This window comes from Calliphora vicina, chromosome 3 (genome assembly GCF_958450345.1).
Source record: "Calliphora vicina chromosome 3, idCalVici1.1, whole genome shotgun sequence".
Classification (NCBI taxonomy): domain Eukaryota; kingdom Metazoa; phylum Arthropoda; class Insecta; order Diptera; family Calliphoridae; genus Calliphora; species Calliphora vicina.
Genome location: NC_088782.1, coordinates 10,375,638 through 10,401,719, shown reverse-complemented (window position 1 = coordinate 10,401,719; position 26,082 = coordinate 10,375,638). Strand labels below are relative to the sequence as shown.

The 26,082-nt window shown below is 28.3% G+C and overlaps 1 protein-coding gene across 2 annotated transcripts; it reads left to right on the top strand.

The window, feature by feature from the left end:
- Positions 1-525: 525 nt before the first annotated feature.
- LOC135953250 (choline-phosphate cytidylyltransferase A-like) lies at positions 526-25,263 on the top strand. Of its 2 annotated transcripts, none has more exons than XM_065503043.1 (6): positions 526-826; positions 15,796-16,588; positions 21,501-21,686; positions 21,754-21,891; positions 21,976-22,138; positions 23,480-25,263. In XM_065503043.1, the coding sequence occupies exons 2-6, from the start codon at positions 16,130-16,132 to the stop codon at positions 24,067-24,069; spliced, it is 1,536 nt and encodes a 511-aa protein (XP_065359115.1). In that variant the 5' UTR covers positions 526-826; positions 15,796-16,129; the 3' UTR covers positions 24,070-25,263. The 2 variants fall into 2 exon arrangements, with proteins under 2 accessions (XP_065359115.1, XP_065359116.1); XM_065503044.1 differs by lacking the exon at positions 526-826 and adding an exon at positions 15,161-15,176.
- The last annotated feature ends 819 nt before the right edge of the window (positions 25,264-26,082 follow it).

Below are 26,082 nucleotides of genomic sequence, written 5' to 3'. Positions count from 1 at the left end.
TAAAAAAAGAAAACAATTTTCTGTCATTTTTATGATATTTAAGGTAATTACATACAAACAAATCACGATTTCTCAACGCTATATTAGGAATATTTCCACTGGATAATTCGCAATAATAATTCAAAAATTGTATTAAGTGCCGTCGAAAAGGAGTTTAAGAAATCGCTAGAATTGTTAAAAATCGTTAGGTTTGTCGGTATAATCGGTAAACTGTCATCACTGTTACTAAAAATTAATATCATCTCTAGAACAAGCAGCATTTACAAGGTAGTGATGGTCGCACAGCTGATTTCTCTTTTGTTCATTTCATGTGGGACACAACTGTCAAATTGACTTGTGTTTGTTGTAACAATAATATAATAAGCCCAAACCAACAAACACTTTACGCACACTTTGACAGCACCATTTACTTTTACAAATCAAAAATACTTGTTGTTTTTGTACTTATAGTTGTTTGTCGAATTTACACCATCTTGTTAAGTATGTCCTGCTCTAGAACTAGTAAAATTTCCCTCTCAGTTGTGAAAAAAGTGTGCTCAATGTACTTGTGAAGAAATGTGAAAGAAATTCTTGTTAGTTCCGTGTTCATTTTCTTACCAAAAAGTGCATGAATAAAGTTATTTATGAAAATAAAAACTAAGTGAAAAACGCCCAAAATTTTACAACCTAAGTATAAAATAAAAAAACTTGTAGTTGTACATTAAAAAAGTGTTTAATTAAAGTGCGGATTGATTGTTAAGGAAACAGCCAGCTTGAATCGATTTTTAGCAGAAAAATATTGGTTAATAACAACAACAAATATTAAAGTGACAGAAATTAAAAATAGGTAAGTTAAACTATAGAAAATAATAAAAATAGTCATTTGAATGATTGTATAACATGAAATGTGCTAAAGTTTATACAACAACTGAATTAATTTACTAGAATAATTAAAAAAATATTAATAGCAAACATTTCTTTTACATACTCTCCTTCTCACCGACTCTCACTCACACACACACACACACAGTCTAAATTGCAATTTTTTTTGTAATTTTTGTTATAAAAGATGACGTGACATTTTAATGATTTGTTTTTGTAGGTATTTAGTATTTCTTTTAAACTACGTGGATGATTTTTTCTATTTTGTTTATTATTTTTGTCAATATTGTGTTATCATTTATTTGGGTTTTTTATTAAGAAAAAGTATACATTATACAAGAAGGCTTGACCACGTATGATGTTATTAAAATAAATACATTTTTTTGATCAAACAAATTTTTCTTTACGTTTGATCTTTTTTCATAAGGTTCTTAAATCTAGGCCATTAACTTTACAGTTCTTCTATTAATTGTAGTGATGTCTTTATTCTTGGAATTAAACAAACAATAACAATTTTACAATCAATAACAGCTGTTGGTTTTTATTGTTAGTTCTGAAACTACACATGAATAATGTGCATACATAATATCTATGCATGAACTACATATGTACAAGTTTATCCCGTGACATTGCCACCACCAATTATCACCACCCTCATAAGTTTATTTTGGTATGTAATATTGATTTAGTATCACTTCCTATATCTGTTTTTTTTGTTGTTTGCTATTAACCTTTATAATTTTGTACTTATATTGATTAAGAATTTTTTTGTTCTACAATCAGTGGGCAGATTAATCTACTTATGTATATTAGACCAGCTCTTAAAATATAATGGATGCGTCCAGAATCGCGTACCATACCCGTAATAAAATATAAAGATTTTTTTACTTTTTAAAAATCTTTTCAAAGTACTATAGGAAATACAATTCAACTCGGAGACTCATGGCCTTTTTTGCCTGAGACCCTATAATCTAGGACAGTTACACAAAATATGTTAAATATTTGTGGTACCTCCAAGGTTGGTTCGCAGGGGAGGTTTAACCTTCCAGTCCTTATTAATATAGTCCAGTTCCGAACCCTGTCTGGCCTGTTCATCTCATTTCCCTGTATGTTGAAATGGCTTGTTACCGAACACAATCTGATTGTGTATAGTTCCAATAACACTATGCTCAAGGTGCATTTAATAAGGTGCCATCGGCAGCACAGCTGATTATAGAAATAGCTCGCACAAATGTCAAACTACATATATAAAAAATATTCGCCCGTATGTCAAACTCTATATATAAAAAATAAGTGAATTCGCCTGTATTTATTTCAATTCGCCACTGCTGTCACCTTGTTAAATACGCCTTGACTATGCTCGAATATACCATATGACATTTCAAGGTCCTCAGTGCTGCCAGACTATCTACATAAATTGTCACTACAGAACTTTTCAGATCGCTGGAAGACGTAGCATACGTCTGGCAGTCTGTATGACTCGTTGATGTCCACATCTACTACATAAACTCCGGTTCCATTGCCAGATTCCATCTTGGACCCATCAGTGAAAACTGCACGCCCTTAAAACAGCTGTTTTGATCCAATTCTCTTCCCTACTTGGAAACACAATTGGGTAAGACCACCCGCTTTGGTCTTACCAGAGAAGACTCAAAGAGTCTAATGAAGTTCCTAGCCGCCACACAGTAGTCCATTGGCAGTAGGTTAATGATTATATCTGAGTTGTGCTACCGGTGGCACCCGTTATGCCAATGGAAGCACATCAGTAGGACAATTTGGTATGCTTATATACAATTTTAAAACTACATGCAAAATTTTATGATTCCATAACAAATATCAAAGATATAATAAAGTTAGGTTTTCATCTTCAGATGCCACCTGGCTCCTTTCGTTTAAGCCCTATCGTGTTTCATCATCGTGACAGACGGACAGACGGACGGAAATAGCCAGATCTTCTTAGAATTTCATAAGAACCCAGGATATACACACATGTTTCTGCGATGAATATTTCGATGTGTTACAAACGGAATAACAAATCAGAAATCAACACCCATCTTTTTTGATGGTGGGTATAAAAATCGTTTTTTCAAACAGAGTGAAATATGCTATAATCTAGAATGTACATCTGTTAAAACTTTGCAACGTTAAGAATTCAAATTTTAATTGATTAAAAATTTGTTTGATTTCAAAATACTTTAAATGTTATACATACATTGCTTTAAATTTTCCGTCATTCTCATTCGGAATGAATAAAAATTGTAACACCGTGTTGTTATATTGTACAAAATCTATTGTATATTGTACATTTAAATGTAAACTATAATTATAATTAAAAGTAATAAAAATTCAATTGCAAAATAATTGAGTTATAATACGTATTAAAATAGTTGTTTGTTTCTTTACAAAAAATGCATCATTTTCACACCAGCTGCTGGTGTATAAATTCTACAATTTCAAGTACTTTTATAAAAATAGATACATATGTAAAATGTTTACTTTAAAATCTATTACGTCTTGGCCGTTTGTAATTTCTACATTTTTCATTTGCGACCCCACAAAGTTATACATATATTCTCGATCGTTATAGATAGTGGAGTCATTATAGCCATTTTGTTTCTAAATTAAATTTTTTTTAAGAAAAAGATTTTAAAAATAAAAAAAAATAGTTTGCCATTAAATTTTTTTCACTAAAAAATTAAAAAATAAAAATTTTTTAAATAAAACCGATTATATCTCTCTTACTTGTTTAATTTCAGGTGTTTTTAATATATTTATACCGTTTTTTAATTACTCTAAATGTAAAATGTAAATAAAATATTTATAACTTTAAAATTTCAAATAACTCTGTAAGTTTAGATAAAGAGGCCATACAATTTGTACAGATATACAAAAACTCCTAACAACACACACATGAAATGTATGCTTTCTATTTAAAAACAAATAAATTATAATTTTTTATTGCATTTTAGAATGAAAGTCCAATAAAAAAGGTATGCAGTGTTATTTGAAAAAGACATGTCACTATTATTATTATTTCTTTTTTTTAATAAACAATACACACAATGTATCAATGTGTTTATATGCCTGTGTTCCAAATTATAAAAATGTATATAAATACACTTACATACAAATAAATATACAACTTGTGCTTGTTTCGCATCCGTCATTGTACAAAAAGAAGACCATGTGTAAAATACCGTTGAAATATTTTCATTCATAAAATAGAGATTCATGCGCATGTGCGTTATTATTAAAATTCCAAAACGGTAAAACAAAATTATTAGTGTTACCACAGAATTAAGATAATAAATACCCATAATTAACCAAATTGTTACTTTTTATACACTTAACTCCACCAGTTTTGATGTGGTGATAGATTCGAATTATAAAAGGCTACAATATCATAGAAACTCGTTTCCACGACCATTGAATCTACGCTCCGGAACAACCCGAGTTTCACTCATATTTAATATATAAAATCAATATAAATCTATAAAGGATTACATTAATTAAGAATTATGATCTTTCAAATAGTTAATTAGTCTTTTCTTAAATGTCTCATCAGAATAAGAAAAAGATTTTAATTCCCTAGGATGTGAATTCCATACTTTAGATATCCTTTAGAATTGGAATGACCTATAATATACTGCCGAGGCAATCTGAGAAAATATTATCTGAGGATTCCTCAATGATCTAGAAAATTTTATGTTATCAACAATGGATTTCGGACAATTTTCCCTGATAATCATGTAAAAGAGTAAGTGGGCATTAACATTATGACTTTAAGTCATGACTTAAAGCCATGGCTTTTTTTGTGACGCCAAAATAAAAAAACAAATTTATTGAATGATTCGCAATCGGCGCCGATAACGAAATCTGAAAAACGTTGGTGTTCGTCACCGTTTTATTCATTTTGATTTTCTTTAAATTTGAAATAAAAAAATAATTAAAATAATTTCGTTCCTACAGCACCGAAAACAACCTACCATAGAATAAACGCATAGAACGAAATGATAGAGTAAAATATTACTCTCTTTTCACACATACGGGTGATACAAAAACAAAATACATGCAATACATTCTCATGAATTAGGTTTTTGACAACAGACTTATGTTTTTGGCTCTCAGTTACCTATCTAGTTAGGTTAGGTTCCATGGGTAGCCACTCTTCAAGCAGCTCACTTGGGTCCATTCAAAACTGATCCCATTGTGATACCCAAGGGGTAAACATCTTGGTATTAATTATACGTCCGTTGTTTCCAGGCTAAACCAACCAGATTCTCTGATGAAAGAGTAGATTCGTCTAAGACTTATCCTTGATAGCTCATCTAAGCATGATAGGAATGGTGTTCCGAAGATGCGTTCCCTCAGATTTATCAGAGCCGGGCATTGACAGAATAGGTGTGACACCGTCTCATCCTCTTCTTCATTATGGCAGCTCCTACAGTAGTCATTATACCGTAGGCCCAATCTCCTAGCATGTGTCCCAATTATACAGTGTCCTGTAATGAAGGAGACAATTAGCCTTATTTGCTCACGACGAAATTCCATAAGTAGATTCGTCCTGCTGGCATCATATACGGGCCAAGTAGACCTCGTTGTAACACAGGAAGACTCATTGGTCCACCTGCTTTGTGCAGATTCATATAGTGTCCGCTGAACAGCCATCTTGCATATAGCAAGGGAAATACCAGAAAAGGGGTCGATCTCATCATCATCCATCATCGCCCCCATTTTGGCCAGTTCGTCAGCTATACAATTACCCTGATTACCATCGTGGCCAGGGACCCATATAAGCGTTATCCTAGAATGTCTCGCTATCTCATTAAGGGATACCCGGCATTCCTCGGTTAACCTAGATGTCGTAAAGACACCCGCTATTCCTTTAACGGCAGCCTTGCTATCGGTAAATATACATATATCACCAGATATTTGATAAAACCTCAGCCAGTTGGATGCACGTTTAATGGCCGTAATTTCCGCCTGAAGAGCCGTACAGAAGTTAGGTAGCCTGAAATAGGATTTAATCCCATAGTTCTCAATAAAGAAACCACCACCGACCCTATTGCCCCTCTTCGAGCCATCAGTAAATACCCTTATGACATCATCAGGGGGTAAGAGTCCGCGCTGCCATGAATCCCTATTCGGGATCTTAATATGGAAATGCATATCGAAAAATGGTTTTGCGATGCAGTAATCGACATTACTATGTAAGTACCCATAGTAGTTCAGTATCTTAGAGTGCCCATGATCTTTACCATACCACGAACATCCAGCATTTAGTCTCACAGCAGAGTTGAGAGCCATTTGTATCACCATCAAATCAACTGGTAACCAGTTCAGGATAGTAAAAAGTGCCTTAGAGGGGGTAGTCCTTATAGCGCCTGTAATCAGTATCGCAATAGTCCTGAGAACTCGTTCCACAGCCTTACGGTGAGTAGCATTATCCAAGGCGTGCCACCACACCAACACTCCATAGAACAAGATGGGTTTAACAACTGCTTTGAAGATCCAACTGATACCCTTCGGCATAATACCCCAGTTTGTACCAATTGCCTTCTTACCTATCTAGTTGTTGTCTATGCAACCTACTTGAAGTTGTTTTCGTTCCGGACCCAAATGACAGGTTTTTCTTTACTGATCGGTGCCGTTTCGTTCCCAATTTTCGTTGAAAATGTATGGATTTTCGTTTTCGGTGCCGATTACGGTGTATGCGGAAACGTAGCTTTACAAACATGATTTTCAACCAATGTTTTTTCAGCTAAATTTTTTTCACAAAAATTAGTTGGTCATAAATTTTTTTTTAACCAAAATAATTTTTTCTCAAATTTTTCTCGGACATGTTAAGGTCCTGATATAAAGAACCGTAACATGATCAAATGGACCAATTCATGAACCCATGTGAGTTTGGTGAGCTTTGTAAATGTTTTTATAAAAATGGCAACCCTCAAATTTGAATATTTCGAACACTTAAATAAAATAGTTCTTGATAAACTTGAAGGTCTTTTATTTGGCTACAATATATGTATACATACATATTTTTAGTAATATTCTATGATAAATACGTAAACATTATTTCCAGATAACGAATTATTTTTACTAAGTCCTCTTGAACTTGACATTTTTTAATTATTCATTTAAATAATTATATGCATAAGTTATAAATTTATTTAAAATTTGGTAAAACATCTTAATATTATTATACAAAACATAATAAGTATATAAACATATGTTGGTAATACGTATTTCAATAAACAAAATGTCTTAAAGTTTTTAATAACTTTTTATTGTTGTGATTTCACCATTATCATACGATAGTGTAAAGTCCAATAAAACCCCTAAGGGTTTTCACAATTTTTTTTTTTAATTCTCTACTACAATACTATGAATGTTTTTATGTATTTAATATAAAAAAATTGTAAAATACATATTCAAAATAAAACAGTGTTATATAGACATTAACCTTTTATTCTCTTGGCTAAAAATAGCATCTTTACATTTTAATAAATTAATCATTTAAATTAATAAAGAAGTTAACAAACTACTTTAAACTAGTGTTTTTGTTCAACAAATGTAGCTGTACTATTAATGCAAATATTTGCAAATCAAATGAAAATGAAAATTCAATAAACAAATAATAGATTATTTTGTTTTCTACGTAAGAGCTTAAAAAATCACAAGGTTATCTCTTATGTTAATATTTGAAATATATTTTTGTGTACTTTAATTTTCAACTTGAAAAATGTTATCAATTATATACACAAATGTATTTAGAATTAGTTTATATAATGTTATTTTCACTATTTTTTTTTAATTCGCCACTAACTAGAGTGTCAGTTTATTTTGAACACATGGAATTGCTGCTATTATATGAGTAGTAATATAATGAATTTTTTTGTAAATTTATTGTCAGTAGACTTTGAAAACGTCTATAGATAATGGTAAAGGAAAATATTATTTTAAGACTATTTTTGAGATTTAATTTTCAAATCAATTTTAGTTTTTATATAAAAGTGCTTTTTTAAATGTTTGTACCCACCTCCAAAAATATCATATCGAAATAAATAAGAAATATTTTTTTTATTAAAAGAAGTATTTTTTTTATTAAATTAGATTTCAAATACCAAATTTTAATCATTCAAAGTTTGAATGAATTTTATTATGAACTAGCTGACCCGGCAAACGTAGTTCTGCCATACAAATTATTTCTAGTAAATATTTTGGTTGTTTCATAAAATATTACGTATTTATTCCAAATGAAGAGAAATACAAACATAATATTTACTCGAAAAATATTTAAAAAAAAAAATGTTTGGATAGGGACATCCTAATGACCTAGCGGTATGAAATATATTTTACGACATATTCTTGTACCTACCAAAAATATATAAAAAATTTCATAAAAATAGGTAAATATTGATATTTGTATATTGCCCTATTGGGTGAGGGTCAGTTAATGAAAATTTGGTTTTATAGTTATTTCTTAATGCCAAATAAAAAAAATTTAAAAAAAAATGTTGGCAAAAAATTGTAAAAACAAATTCTAATGTCTAAGGGGTATAAAATATACTTTACGGCCTATTCTCATAGCTCCCAAATATACAATAAAAATCGGTTTAGCCGTTTCGGAGGAGTTCAAATACAAACATTGTGACGAGATTTTTATATATTAGATCAAACAACAATGAATGAATCTATTCAGATTACTATCAACAGTTAAATAAATACATTTATACTTAAGTAAATAATAATCAATTAATGAGTTATGCCAATTTTTGTGATTAAATATTTTTCGAATTTTTCGGTTTTTTCACACAAATGCTTTTTAAACAGCTGACAGTGAAAATATTTATGATATTTTGCAGCTGTAACTAAAAAAAAACTAAAAGTACTTTCGTACTATATGGACTCCAACAAAACAGAATTGCTACAAGAGAACATCGGCATATTTTGGGCAGAAAACCGTTGGTATTTTTTCAATATTCTTAATTAACACTATGTGCGTTTTTTGAAAAACATATTTGAAGGATTCAAACGGTATCCTATTAGGTCGTATTGTCATAATGTCATATAATATTTTTTTAGTTTAAATAAATTTTTGTTGGGTTTCAAACAAAAAAGTTATAAACTAATAAGACTTTTCTAACTATGTTTATTGGTTTGTCATAGAATAACACTTTTTTTGTTTGCAGCACAACTAAAAAAATATTTTACGACATTATGACAATATGACCTAATAGCAGACCGTTTGAATCCCCCTATTATTTAACACCTTTCAATGATAAACTATGTAGATTATCATTTTTTTTATAAAATTACTAAACTAATCTATAATTTAATGAACTGGTATAAAAGATATACCGCCGATATTACTAATAAATGTTTGCCGAAGCGCACGTTTCAATTAAATAATTGTTTTCATTTATTCGCTAGTGTTCTTACGTATTTTAGTCATAATATTGCTTTTAAATGCACAAAAGTTGCAAATCTAATCACAAAACGAAAAACGATATATCAATAAAAAGGGAAATTAATAAAAGTGGCGTGATACTACTGTGAAATCATCAAGCACTTTAATTGTGGTTTATCATGTTTAATTGTAAACAACAAATAAATATTGCCAAACAATAAAACTTATTTATTTACATTATTTGTTTATATGTAAGAAAATACAAACTACAGCAATTTTTATTAAACACTTGGTTTTAGTTTAATCACAAATTATTGGCCGCATATTTGCTAATTTGTCTTTTTTCACAAATACGTGTCTTAAAAGAAAAACAACAGAGAGTCATGTATTGTTTATAAACAAACAAAAAATATAAAAAAGAAATAAATGCATATACATACTACATGTTCTTTTGAATTCTTTAATCATTGTCTTTTTTTTTAAATTTTGTTGCTTGGCAACTAGACGACAACATTAAAAATTATTTATAAATAACTTTATTTTTGTTTTTTTTTTACCCTCAATACGTATGTATGTCCGGCATTTATGATTATCATTTCATAAAAGCAATTAACATACCTATGGGAACAAGTCTCAAGAAGTATATTCAAAAATTCAAAGAATATTTGAAATATTTGTACGTCATGTAAAACAATTTTATGTATTTTGCTGCTATTATGGAATATATTATAATATTTCTTAAAATGGACTTTGCATGTGTATATAGCTACACCATTTCGCATTTAAATACATTTACAAATTATTATAATTATAAAATAATTATACGTTTATCTAAATATCAAACATATTTAGCACGAATTTAATAGTTTTGTGATAAAAACATCTATTATAATAATAATTTCCAGTGATTTGGAAAATGTTTATTACCGGAAAGTTATTTACGCGGATTAAAAAATTTAAAAATTATTTTTCAGACGAAACAAAAAAAAAAATCGGAATTAAAAAATATTTTTATCTAATCACTATAACCTTGGGCAATATAAACAAATTTTAGTACATAGTATTTAGATCATAGTTGACAGAAAAATTATCTTCATACAATTTGGATTTGATTTAAATCAACAAAAGTTTAATAATTCAAACATTGAATGAATTGCCCAATTTACAACCGGTGTTGTATCGATGCATGTTGTATAATTTTTTAATTGCTTCGTTTTTGTTCCCAAAAAAAGTATTTTTGCTTTACAACGCTACAACATACATAGGTAATTCTATGTATGTTGTAAAGCTATGTATGTTGTAGCATACATACAACTGTGAATAAATTATATTGAAATAAAGCTAAAGATTTTTTTTTGAAATAGTAGTGTTTCCGAATATTTAAAAAAATAAATACTAGATGACCGTCCTGGCTTCGCCCGGTAGCTATTTACTAATGTTAGTTCTTCAAGTTTCTCCAAAAATGTAATATATTAAAAATTAAAATTTCCGAATTGTAGAATTTTTTTTTATCAATTCTGAATTCTGAAAATTTCGAATCCAATAAAAAAAATCAGCCAAATCGCTCCATTACATACATACATACATGGACCATTTCATTTTTATATGTATAGATTATGATTTTAGAAACAAAATCAGTTGATAATATAAAAAAATCTATAAATTACACATGCAAATACTGTCAAATACTGCTACTTTTGTTTAGTTGATACAACTAGAACATTTTCATTTGGATACCATACATTTATTGCATATTTGAAAATAATTAAAACTTTGTTTTTAATAATTTTTATTATTTTTCCTTTAAAATTAAAAAAAAAAATAAACAGTCGTAACAGTCGTAACAGTCAGTTTAAATCTGAACTGATTGTCAAGAGATATGTGAAATATTTTTAAATGCATTTCTATCATTCTTTATTGGAACGTTTCCAAAAAATTAAATGTTCCTTGCCTAGCCTATGAAAGGCAGCATGCTACTTCATCTGAATACAATTGTTATTTTTTGTTATATTATGGTATTCTTACATCTATTTGACTTCAGAGAAATTGGCTGAATCACGAGGATCTCGTGTTATTTACTGTTAGGTTTTCTTTTTTCATGCAAATTTATTGTTTTTGGGAATTACATTATACTCGTTATAATATACATAATTGTAGATCTTCGATTCTCATTAAAACTTGTTTGTTTGTTTTATTTTTATAACAATTTTGGAAAATTGGTTTGATGCCAAACAAACCAATTGTAAATTACACTAGTTTACAAGGTTTTTGCTCATGAATTGAAACATATGGGGATTTGTGTATTTAGGTCTTCTAACTTCGGAAAAAATATTTAAAAAAATCCTGGACGTCAAACTTTTGAGATATTTATTGAAAACGCAACATATAACAATGTTCATTAAATTAGGACAAACAAATTAAAAGTGAAGTGTTTAGTCCTCTTTTTATAATTATTTTCATTTGTCTCCCTCACGAGACTTCAACAGTAGTCTCCTAGCATATTCTGATCCCAAAAACCTTGATAATTCCTCTCGAAAAACTTCAAATCTTGATGGAAACGCTCTCCATATTCGTCACTCATGTGTCCGAGGTTTTCCGGGAAAAAATCCACATGGGAATGTAAAAAGAGAATTTTGAGGATATATTTACACCCATCAGTTTAAAATTATGTAATAAATTCGCAACAATATCTCCTTAATTTTGACTTTTCTTATTTCTCAAAAATTCTTGAACAACAAGTTTAAAAGAATTCCATGCTGCATTTTCAACATCGGTTAATAGAAAATCAAATTTGGTATCAACCTAAATTTTTCTTATTTGAGGACCCAAATATCCCTTCTTTTAGTTTAGCCTCAGAAAGACTCGGGAACACGCTGCATAAATATTGAAATGCTGGTTTTGTCTTATCTAAAGCTTTTACGAAATTTTTTTAATGTAAATAAGCATTTTGCAGTGTTTGTGTTATAGGAAAACCTCGATTTGACTGAATAAATTTTCCGCAAATAAAACAAAAATGGTCTGGGTTTATTTTACACTTTCTAGAAGACATTTTAAAATAGTTTTTACTTTAGAGATTTGTATTTAATAGCGATTTATTAAGGTTTATCTACAGGAAAGTTGTACTTTTAAACAGTATTTATTTTTTTCCCGTTAATTTTTTTTGGAATTTGTCAGAAGAATACAACTCTGAAAGTATTTAGTAGCTTCGCCAGAGTGTTGAGTACCCAAAAACGATGTAAATACTTTATTACTACAATTCCATACACTACAGTAAGCATTAGTAGTACTCAGGGCAGATGAAAAATAAAAACCCATATATCTCAATATTTTGACGTATAGGTGGGAAACAAAAAATGGTCAATTAACTAGCGTCCCTAGCTCTTCTCAAAAATATAAGTCTCATTCCATGAGCAAACAAAAATGTTTGATTTGTAAACTAGTGTTATTAGTCTTTTTTAATGAAAATAGTTAAAAATCGAAGAGTAATTATAGATTTTTTATTGAGCCAAACTAATTTTTATCAAAATTATTTTTTGTTATTTTTTTTTGTTTTTAAATTTATTAGTGAAAACAAATTTGTATGGAAAAAAAAAATTGTTTTTAAAAATTGTAATGGTCTTTGAAATATGTATCTATCATTAGATATTGTCTATATTAATGACTTAGAAGTCCAGATATTGATCAAAAATAGGTAAAAAATCGAGGTTGTACTGTGTTTTTCCTTATATCTCAGCCATTTGAGGGCCGATTTTCACGATTTTAAATAGCAACCGATCCGGTTATATTGCGGATATATCGATGTTTGAATCATGTATGTAATTTATTCAATGTTTCAACATACAGACGGACATGGCTATTATAAATATAATTTATAGTAAACTTTAATACACAAAAAATAAATATGTATCAACAAAATAATACGTCAGCTAATTTGAAAAAAAAAAAAAAAAATTTGCAAAAATTAATTAATGCGTGTATTTATAAATTATTTATGTGTAACATATTAATGTATATGTTCTATTTTTGATATTATCGTCATTATTAAAATTAACTTTGTCGGCTAAATTGCACTTTAGCCATGCACATTATACATAACAATAACATTATAGTATAACAATAACAAAAGTTATATTATTTTTATTATCACAGGTTCTCTCCCTCTCCATCTGTCTTTAAAATGTATATGACGCACCAAATTTAAAAAATATTAATTTGCAAATACCCATACATAGTATCCTACTTACAAAATATTATACATACTACAATATAAATATATGTATGTATATAATTAAAAGAAATATGTATATGTTTGTGTTGTTTTAAAAACAACAGCTGATCTTCATAAGAGAAAAAAACGTATGTATTTGACGTGTAAGATAAACAACTAATGAGCACCAATGTAGGTCTTGAACTAGAAACCGCTAAAGAGTATACACGAAAAAAATGTTTTATTTCTAAGTTTTTATACATAAAATAAAAGACTTGTTCAAGGTTACTGCTTGATTACGCTCTGGTATAAAAAAAATTTTAATATATTTATTAAGTGACCTAGTGTTGGATGTATGTCTAGCTGATTTTGTTATTTTTAGATTATTAAAATTAATGTGCTGTTTTTCTATAGCGATTGAGCGTTTTGAGTGGACGTTTTACATATATTTTGTTTTTGTTACAATAACAAAACACATGTAAAATTTCTACTTAAAGTACTCGTTCGCTATAGAAAAACAGCACATAACTCAAAATTTGTAGTTATAGCCATCAATTATTTTTAGAACCGCTTTTAGGAGATAATTGTCTAAATCCCGTCAACAAGTTATAGTTTTATATAGAAATCAAAAACAAAATATTTAAAAATTGTTTGCGAGACCCACTTTGGCAATCAAAATAAAATGTTTAGTGTGTTTATTCTATAGGTACATTTAAATTGAATTAAAATTTTCAGCAGTATAATTTCGGAGTACTGATAACAAACGATGATTTAGGTACTAGAATGCGACATTGGAACATGAACATTTACCCTTGTTGATAGAAAGATTTTATAAGATGAGTGCAGTCATAATAAATATCAAACATATATTCATTAAATAATCTTACACTACCAATTGATGCTCTTTAATCAATTTGGTCTTGAGTTTTTTTTTTCATAGATTGTCTACGTCTCATTTAAAAGTAGGCAACCTAGATATCAGCGTTTAATATTTTTGGTAAAAACTAGACCAAAAAATACATCGTCTCCAATTATTTTCGTGTACACGCTTTGTTACACATATACAAAAACAAAAAATTGTTTTCTCCCATTCTCACGTGAGTCAATATGAGTGACGCATATCTCTTTAATTTTATTATAAAAAGATTCAGCTCTCGGACAGCTAACAAACCTACATATACAAACTTTTCCACACCAACATTTATGTAAATATAATCTCCATTGAATTTTAAAAGTGAGGTAAAAGTTGTACTTCAACCAAACAGCCAACGTGCTAACAAACTTTAACCAGTTTCTTGAGGTACTTTCCATGTTCAGATGAGATTTGTGTTTTTGTTAGTTTTTAGGAATTCTATACATATTGTATATTTCGTTATAGCGGTTTTGCTTCTCTCTTCTTATTGTTAATAGCTTTAGAATTAATTATTGTTTTTTTTTATTTTACTTTATCGCGCCATACGCGAACCATTACCGACTTCCATGTGTATGAAAGCAAATACAATATTTTTTTCGATTATTCATCATTCGTCTGAGAATTTTTGTACGGTTTAAACGTATTTTTTTCATTTGTTTCATAAATAAAATAAAACAAGTGTTTTTTTATATAATATACATACATATATTTTTTTATAAAAGTAAAAGAAAAACTTTAGTTTTTTTTTTGAAAATTATATACAAAACAAAAAATTTACACAAAATGTAAGTTAGTTTCAAGTAATTTATGCATATTTTTAAAATGTTTTAACTAAATTAAATAATTTTCTTAATTTTTAAAGTGTTTTCTGCGAATGTTTAATGATAAACTAAAATTAAAAATAAATGTGTATTTATGCTAACAATTTACGTAAGATTATAAAAAATTAATCTTATGTCTTAAATTAATGAAAGACAATGAGAAATTTCTTAAAAGTGTTCTAAATAGTTTATGTGTTGAAACGACAAGATTTTAACCGTAATTTATTTATTCAAATAACTTTATATTCACTATCACTAGTTTTGTTTTAGTTTGTCTTTATTGTGACTGCAGATTTTGCCAAAAATTAAAAAAAAAATTTAATTTATCGGTCAGTGCACTTATCACCAAATCAATGTTTGTTTTTTGACATTGAAATAACAAGGATGTTTAATTATAAAATGTGTTTGGCTTTAAATTACCTCAAAAATGCTCTCTGATAGTTAAATATTTAATTATTTGTTCTAAGCAAATGTAAATTAAAAATACGCCAATTGTTTTTTAGGAACATTTTTGTATCTTCACAGTTTTTTTTATAATAATTCCTTATACCAATTGATTTTTTTCTTTTTTTTACAATTGCAGGTCATTTTAATCAAGGCATAAATAAATTGCATACATACATAGTGGTTGAAATCAATTTGTCATAAATTTGAAACTGAATTGTATGACTAAAACGAATCTCTACGTACTAGAGTAATTTAAAAATAAAAACAACATTTACAAATATAACATCATCAACATCATCATATTCAAATTGAAATTGAAATATTGCATTTCAATTGAAAAAACAAACAAACAAATTAAAAACAAAAACTTTAACAATTTAAAGGAATTTGCAGATCTTTTAAAGTTCTTATTTTTTATTCTACATTTCGTTGTTATATTATTATTTAAAACATCCTAATCTAACGCTGCAATGGCATCATCCTCCATACTCGCCAACAATCCAATTACGACACATACAACACCAACGTTAATAAACGGATCTAATTCTGCTGCTGCACCAACAACAACAACAATATCAACACGCAAAAGAACATACGAAACAGCTTTAACCTCATCATCGTCGTCTACTAACACAAACTTGTCACAGTCGCCAAATCTTGAAATTGCCAAAGAACAATCTATGTTGCCTCCTGCGTCACCAGCTGCTGTAACCGATGAATTGATGTCGATTAAAGTGGATGAATCTCTGGGTACATCCACCACTAAAGATTATACACGCACAATTTCACAAAGTGAACCTGATGATGGCGAGGGAGCTGCTGCTATTTTGGCCATCGAAACAGCTGCTACTACTAGTCCTGTCAAAAAGAAATATGCTCCACCAAAGACAGCGGTATCAAGCATTAGCAGTGGCAGTTCCGATATAATGGTAAGTTAAATTTATTAATACTTTTATTGATATCAATATCAATAATGTGGCTTTGCAACTATAATTTGGATTTCCTTATTCGATATAATTTATAATGATGGCATTCGATAACTCGCGAGTTTTTACTCGAAAGCTACAAGTATTTCATTTATATCGATAAGGAATGCGAGAATTAGCTCCCTGGTAGCTTCATAAACGGATATTAAAGTGAAGAGCGGTTTACAACAAGGATTTTTCATGGAAAATGTGCATATTAACCCATTGTTAACTTTAACAAAAGTTATGAATACCAGTTTCTGCCTTCAAAAGTTTTTCCTTTCGAGTTGATATACATACATAGAATAAGTGAGACTCGGGTAGTTTCGCAGCGAATATCATATAGTTACAAATAGCTGGCAGAAATCACAGAAGAAGTTAAATTTATAAAGTACATACGAATAATGAATTGATGACAAACAATACACATCAATTAAAATTGTTTTCTTGATTTATTATAAATATTCATCCTTTCACCCGTATTATTAAATTAATTTAATTCTCATAATATGAATTCGTAAACATGCTATCTGGAATTAGTTTTATTACAAAATATTTAAATTTCTCCAATGCATCGATGAATATGTATAGAAATTATACATATTATCAATTCATTAACGTCTGATCGAATTTGTTAATCTGGTATTGTGATTGGTAGGGAACGAATTTTCATGCACTATTATTGGCAAATAGGCTCCAAAAATTCTAAATTTGACTTGAAAATTTTAAAATTATAGATTGCTCAGTATCCAAAATACACAAAAGAGTTCACAACACTTGGTCATTCGCAGATTAGACTCATTAAATCAAACTTTTTCCACCTTATTCATAATAGATTTTAAATTTATAAACCTGTAATTTTTAAAATTGTGGCAGTACCACATACCTATTTTGTAAACAGTATAGTTTATTGATTTTGATAGCACCAGATTATATTTATTTGCCTGGGTACATGCATAAATAAAGTGACTCCAATTCATATAATATGCGAGACAGTTTCACAATGTTGCCATAAAGAAATTATTCATAATAAAGATCAGCAAACAAAATTCTAGTTTCGGTCAGTCGTATGTTTAGAAGTCAGATGAATAAAGAGGTGGATTCACTGAATGTAAATTGTTTTGTATTTGTATGAGTAGCAAAGGTTTAGCAATGCTTCACTTTATAGACGGTATAAAGTATTGTCAAAATAGCACAGCAAACCGTTTATTTGAGGATTGAAAATTCAAACTACTATTGTTGGATGTTTGTCAATTAAAAAAATATACATTTAACCTTTTTCTTTAAAACACTTTTAACCTTAGCCAACCAATGTGTTAACGTATAATTAATCCAATAACTATAATAGTTTAATTATTTCATAAAGTGAACTTAAATGCTTCATTGGACCTGAAAAGCGCAATTAATTACTAAATATATACTCATTATACTGAGCATATGCCAACTATGTTGAACCCTAAATTATGTGTATGTATGTATAAATGAATGTAGTATGTATAAATTTAATGGGGATCGCCACTAAAAAAAACACCATTAAAAATAAGCAAAAAAAAAAAAGACACGTCGTCATTATTGCATCATGTTTTTATTTTATAGTTTCTATTTCTTTTTTTGCCGGGAAAATACTTATACATAGTGGTGATAATATTTATGAACTGATTGTGTTTTTGTATATGGAATGATACATTCATAGATTTTTGCTAAAAGATGAAACTTGAAAAATAAAGAAATAAATTTTTAAAAACAAGTGGTGGAAACAAAAACACCATAAAATAACAAACATTTCAAATTCAAATATTTAAACTATTTTATATAAATAAAAGAATATATTATGTACAAATGTCCATCAAATTTATAAATATAGTATAAGAATGAATCTATATATGTGTAATAAATCAGCAACATGCGCAATTTTTTTGGATTAATTTTCACATAATTTACTTATAATAAAATTACACCATGCTACAAAATACATACATCCAAATACTTTTAAAAATTACCATCATCAACATAGACTACTAAGTTTCAGTTAGTTTCATTTAAAACATAAAAATTGATTTTAGGGATAACGATAGCATATTTACTCATAAAAAAAATATTAAATTTAAACAATTGATCAGTTCACAAGATCATGTCATAATGTCCTAATATTTCACAATGGTTTAAAAATGTTGTTATTGCCTTTCAAGCGAAAAATGTCCTAAAATAATACTACTCTGTATACTATGTTTATTGTGTTATCGTAACCAGCCAGCAGATACCTGCGCCGAAAGCTTAAAAGAGTCGGATAAGCCGAGCCTCCGAGCCAAGTAATGAAATATTAGGACAATATGACATGATAGTAGACCTTGAGAATTGACCAAATGTTTTAAAGCAAAATTTCCATACAAAATTGGATTTTAAAACGTTGTTTAAATTTAAAAATTAATAAATATATAAAATCAATTAGCATTATTCAAATACCGATTTTCGAAACGGATTGCTATTAAACGATTACCGCCAAATTTTGTCTCAATTAGTTTAAAATACTTAAGAACAACATTGGACATAATAAAGCCATTCATATGATGATTTGACAATTTATTTCACGTGACCTCAGCAATTTACTTTCTTTTAAGCTCACTGTACTCGAGGCAATTCGTGTACAAACAATATAAACAAGCATGAACTAAGCATCGTCTGCAATTTAATAAAATTTGTCCTGTACTATTCTGCATATAGAATGTTCACAAATTTAAATAAATGTAACTGGTATAAAAATAAACATTCGGGAGAAATACAGAGAAAATGTCATCGTTTAGAGCAGTCGAAATAATATATAAATATATACATATGTATGTATGTAGTATGTGAATGTACATCACGCCATCGTAGTTTGAGTACCAGACAATTTTATTCGAAGTGGATGGTTTCTTTAGTTTGTTTACAATTATTTCTTCTTCTATCTATGTATTATAAATAAATAAATACATACATATGTTTGTATATATTAGCATCATTTGTTTACATTTTAGTGTATATTATGTACAAAAGTTTATTTATTTAAGAATTTGAACTAAAACGAAAACACAATTCAGATTTATATATAGTTTTCATTAATTTCAATCAAAATAAATAGTTTTAATTGATTTAATTGATTAGTTGTGATAAAACAAATAAAATTGTTTACATATGTATGTACATACTATGCAATGTTATAATAGAATTAAACTGCGAATTAATTTTAATAACAGAAAATACAACTTTTTTCATAAATATACATAAAAAAGGAGATTGAATTTGTAAGGGACTGTTTCTAAAAGCTTAAGTTATTCTGAGAAAATTTGTTTTACAGTAGTTAAGGCTCTATTACTACCCGGTATGCATTAGTAAACAGATAACGTAAACCGCAGATTCGACTCATTTTAAAACGAAAATCTTTCACTTAAATGCAATTTTCTAAAACCATACATTTTTTTATCTAGGAAATTTACTTATCCTTATCATTGTAGCAAACAATTCTTTATATACACATTTTTATCTGTCAATCATTTATTTTATTACAAAATTGTAAACTTTTGCTCTTAAAATTGTATTTGTTTGGAAGCGTCTAATATTGTTTTTGAGCATCTAAAACTAATTGATGAAAATGTTTAAGGCTATAAGCTGATAAGCTAATAAGAACTCGTCCTGGAAATAAGGTGTAAACTCGACATAGTCTTAGCCCCATTTTTTCAATCTCTGTTTATCGGTTTTCGTAACGATATACATACAAATGTACATATGTATGTATGTACTTCAAATAATATGATTTTTGTGTGAGAACTGGCAGTGGGGCTTAATTTAAAATTTTCTAATTAAATCAAATAGTTTTAAATGCACTGCAAATTCTTGTATGATTTAGTTGGATTCTTGGAAATAAGTTTGTGATTTCTACATTTTTTATATGCGACCCCATAAAGTATATATGTATATTCTGGATTTCGATATAGCCAGGTCCGTCCAAATGCTTTTTTTAAAAAAAAAGTTTCATTCAAAATTGTTTTCAATCTTTATCTTAAAGTATACTTTGGTGCAGGTCATATAAGATTCGACACAATCGAATATAGCTCCCTTACTTGTTATAAGTGATTTTCGCATAAATCTAAATAAATTTAAATTTTTTAGAAATACATATTCTAAAATATTTGACATGGTTTCCTTAAGTGATATTTAAAATATATTAATAATGAACCACTGTATTCTCTTCTTAATCAAAAAACTGTTGCTGATGGTAGTTTTTATTATTATGTATTTTCAATTAACTTCAAACATATAGTGTGGTTTGTCAATTGATTCTTAAAGACGAGTCGCCGGCTTACTATACATGCATATACATTCATATAGCACGAATATTGTTATTGTATTTTTTTTTACTAGAAATACTAATTTCTTTTAATTGAAACAAACATAGAGGAAGACTCAATTACTGACAAAATCATAGTGGTAGTAGTAGTTTTAGTATACGTAGTATATGATGGAGCGTTATGTATAGACAAGTAAAACGAATTCGCAAAATCAAAAATATGATCATTTATCCAAAGGAACTTCAACGAATAACAACTGTAGAGCTTCCGAGATTTAATAACAAAAAAATAAATAATAGTAGTATAATAAAAATTTGTCAACTACAAAATATTAAATTGAGTCGTTACAAAAAAAAAAAAAAACGTTACATTAAAACTTTTTTTTATCAAAAGACTTATTAATTTAAAAATCAAATCAAAATGGCGGTGGTTAAAATGTTGCCATTACACATGGATTTCAAAGAATACGTAATAACTATTGAAATAATAAAAATTAAAACAGTGAACAAAGTAAAATAATGATTCTTTTATTATTTGTATGTGTATTTTAGACAATTTGCAAACCAGCACCATTTTCCACCGATGAAGAAGCTGTATGTGAACGTGATCGCTGTGATTATAACTATAAGATAACGTATCAAATGGCCCGTAGCGGTCAATCATCAAGAAGAGTACGTGTTTATGCAGATGGTATCTATGATTTATTCCATCAAGGTCATGCCAGACAATTAATGCAGGTAAAATAATCATTAAACAAATAAATTTTTAATTACCATGACAAATAATATAATAATGCAATTACAGGCTAAAAATATTTTCCCTAATGTTTACTTGATTGTGGGTATTTGCAATGATGAGCTCACCCATGAAATGAAGGGCCGTACAGTAATGAATGATTTTGAACGTTATGAAGGCGTACGTCATTGTCGTTATGTTGATGAGGTAAATAAAACAATATTTTTTTTTTTAAATTTTGTAAGTTTGTGAATTGAGCGACAACAAATAATTTTATCTTTACTTCTTCAGATTATTGCAGATGCTCCCTGGACTTTGACTGATGATTTTATTACTTCCAACAAAATAGATTTTGTTGCCCACGATGACATTCCATATACTGGCGATGGAGTTGATGATATTTATGGTTGGTTAAAGGCTAAAGGCATGTTTGTTGCAACTGAACGTACTGAAGGTTAGTAATAATGTTAATTTATTATATCATTTATAGAGTCAAAACGAATATTCGGTTTCGGATTAGGCCAAAAATCGGTCCAAGAAACATAGATTATGGAATTTTATAGGAGAATTAATGGAATACAAAAGCTTATATTTTATTACAAAATTTCTAACTAAGCATCCTAAAGGTATTCATTTCAAAAAAAAAGTGTAAAATTACACTGATATTTTTTTACACTTGGTTATTATAGTCTGTTAAAAATACAATTTTTTGTGTTTGTTGTGTAAAAGTGTAAAAAAATCAGTGTTATTTTCTACTTTTTCCTTTGGAAAAGCTTTTACAGTTCATGTTGAAAAAATACAATTAATGTTTCTATTTGATTTGGTTGGTTGCGGGGGAGATAAAACACAAAAGTAAAAACTTTAAGAAATTTTATAATTCACTTTTATTTAGCGTTTACTTCATTAAATTTTATAATTTATAAAGTTAGAAAAAGACTGTAAGGAAAGAATGATTTGCATTAGAGAGGGTACTAAAATATAGGTATAATAACAAGTTTTCAATAAATTGCCACAATATAATTTTCTCATCCAACGATTGCTATGTATCGGAATATGTTTTTGACTTCTTAGGTTGTACTGTTGCGGATGTTATTTATGTTAGATAGCAGGCCGTTGTTTATAAAACATTTAGTCTTAATATTACATATTATCTGGTCTCTATATTTAATTTTTCGAATTTCGAATATGAAATAAATAGCGTTATACCATATCGCTCATTTGCTGCAACAATGTCATAATTCACACAATTAAATTGGAAAGCTCGTGAAGGATATCTTAAATTTCACATAGTCAGGCTGAGGTGTTTCTATTTGTATTTACGTGGGTTGGATATTTATGTTGACACATTTAAAATGGAGCATATTTTTTATATTTTTCCTCATATTATTTTGTCTGTAATTCTGAAAGATTATAAATTAAACACAATTTTTTAATGGCCCTATATGCAATTTAAATACACCAAAAGTTATTAAGATATCAGACGATAAATAACATCAGAGCGGCCTCTTTTAAAACATAATTGGAACATGATTTTCCCGTTTTAGTAAATTCTGTATTTAAAAAGCTATTAACCCATTGATTAAAGAAACTTTCGATCTAAATAAGTTTCAAATTGTATTACCATCTTAATTCGTTCGAATTTTAGATTTTGATATGTACTTATTAGGTTTCTAAAATAATATTTTGTTACATGTTTTCCATATGAAATTTTACAGAAAACTGTAGCTCTTTCCTATAAAAATCTTACAAAACATGATATTAATTTATTATTTATTTATTTATTTTATTATTCCAGGCGTCTCTACCTCAGATATTGTTGCTCGCATTGTAAAAGATTACGATTTGTATGTACGTCGTAATTTGGCTCGTGGTTATTCGGCCAAAGATTTGAATGTTTCATTTCTTTCCGAAAAGAAATTCCGTTTGCAAAACAAAATGGACGAACTTAAGGATCGTGGTCGTCGTGAATTGACTAAAGTCAAGGGCGATATTATAACGAAATGGGAAGAAAAATCACGTGAATTTATTGACGCTTTCCTGTTACTTTTCGGACGTGAACGTCTTCATCATTTGTGGAACGAATCAAAGGGAAAACTGATACAGGCCCTGAGCCCACCCGGTAGTCCAAGTGGTTCAGTAAACGGTGATTACATCGACTTTGACGATGATGAAGATGACGAGGCTCTCGATGATGATGGCGTAGCATCAAGGGGATCAAGTGATAATGGTCCTGATGTTAACATTCATATGGAACATTCGCCGCGTGGTAGACGTACTTATCATCGACGTGTGGTCGATAGTCCCACAACGTTACGCAGAAATGATCAGTATTCACCGGACGAAGACGACGATGACGATGTAGAATTTGAGCGCAGAAGTAATTAAATTTAAACATGATTACCATTATATGGCTGCTCTTAAATAGTAACACGTATAATTATTGTATTGTATCGGGTATAACAAACAAACTTGTGTATAAAATCCAAAAGAAGTTGTTATATTAATGGTAAACAAGATGAAAACAAAACAAACAAAGAAACAAACCATTTTTTGAATTAAGATAGTATAAAAAATTCAAAATCTATTTGAAATATTTAAATTTAATAACATACGCCTTTTTTAAGAACTAACTCCTCATCGTCGTTATTTATTTAGGAAATGAACATATTCACACAAACACACACTACTTACTCCTCATACAACTTAATTAAATTATTCTATTCTATTCCTTTTGAATTGAAAATATTGAATGTGAATGATGGATATTATGAATGTACGTATGTATGGTATGTATGAAATACTAATTAGAAGACATTAGAAGAAGCAATTGCAAAAACGTATTAATTTTCTTTCATACCTACAACAAATTGAATTAATTTTATTAATTTCAAAAACAAAGGGTACCACCACCTACCACCTCCAAACTATAAATGCTCTTAAAATGTACGTTTTTTAGCTTCTAATTTTGTCAATTTTTGTATTTATTAATGAATTTTTTTATTTTTATTAGCAAATGCATTATTTGTTTTTTTTTTTTTTGTAAATCTTTATTTTCTGCTCCCTTTTTTTAGTCTTACTCTATTATATCTAAATACATATTTTTAATTTATTATTATTTTGTCCTTTATTTATAATTTAATTATAATTTACTTATACACAATTTTACTGATTTCATGTTGCTCTTAAACTATTTTTTGTTTAAATTGTTTCCTATATAAAATTAGTTTTTTTTTAAATGATCGTTTTATTTAAATATAAGAAACATACTACTAGCCATGCTGTAATAGAGCTATATTAGAAGTTGCTATTTATTAAGTAAATTATATTAAAATTTATGTATAACAGAACACAAGCATGGCTACGATTGTGTAAATAGTTTTAATAAAATCAATGAATGTATTGCAATCTCATTATTATGAGAATTTTTAATTACAAACAAATTCCTTTTGAATCATTAAAAACCAAAAAAAAAAAAACAAAAAAGAACATGAATATTTTGTAATATATTTTGGACTTGCTTTAAAATTAAATAAAAAAAAGACAAATTCTTATACAAATTTAATTTAATTTGAAATGAAATTATGGTGTTATATTATTTATGGTTAAAAAGATAGCGCAGACAAAAATAGTCATAAACAAGCTAGATAGCTATATTCGGCTGTGCCGAATCTTATATACCCTTCAGCAAAGTATACTTTAAGATAAATATTAAAAATTATTTCTGGTGAAACAATTTTTGGTTAAAAAAACTGTTTAAACAAGAGAGTTATATTCGGCTGTGCCGAATCTTATATACCCTTCACCAAATTATACTTCAAAATAAAAATTTTAAATATTTTTTTTTTAATTTTTTGTAAATTTTTGTTTTTTCATTTTTTTTTAATATTAAGCGAAAAAAAACATTTGATGAAAAAAATTCGGGTTAAAATTTTATTTCCGATTTTGACCCATTGTACACTTACTATGGTCTTATATACGTCGTTGCAAAAGTTTTTGAAATATCTGTCATTAGATATCCATATTGACTATATTAATGACTTAGTAATCCAGATATAGGTAAAAAATCGAGGTTGTCCTGCTTTTTTACTTATATCTCAGCCATTTTTGGATCGATTTTCTCATGAATCGTGTATGTAAGTTATTTGGGGGCTTCGGAAAGTTGATTTCAACAGACAGACGAACATGTCTTAATCGACTCCGCTATCTATAAGGATCCAGAATATATATACTTTATAGGGTCGAAAAATTATATTGTGGATCTTAGACTTTTTAAATACTATAGCTACTGATGGACAATAAGTATAATTATGATATTTATTAATACATATTTTTTTAATGTGATAATTTCTTTTTTTGGATTTTTTAATTTAAAAATAATTATAATCAGGTATTAGTTAC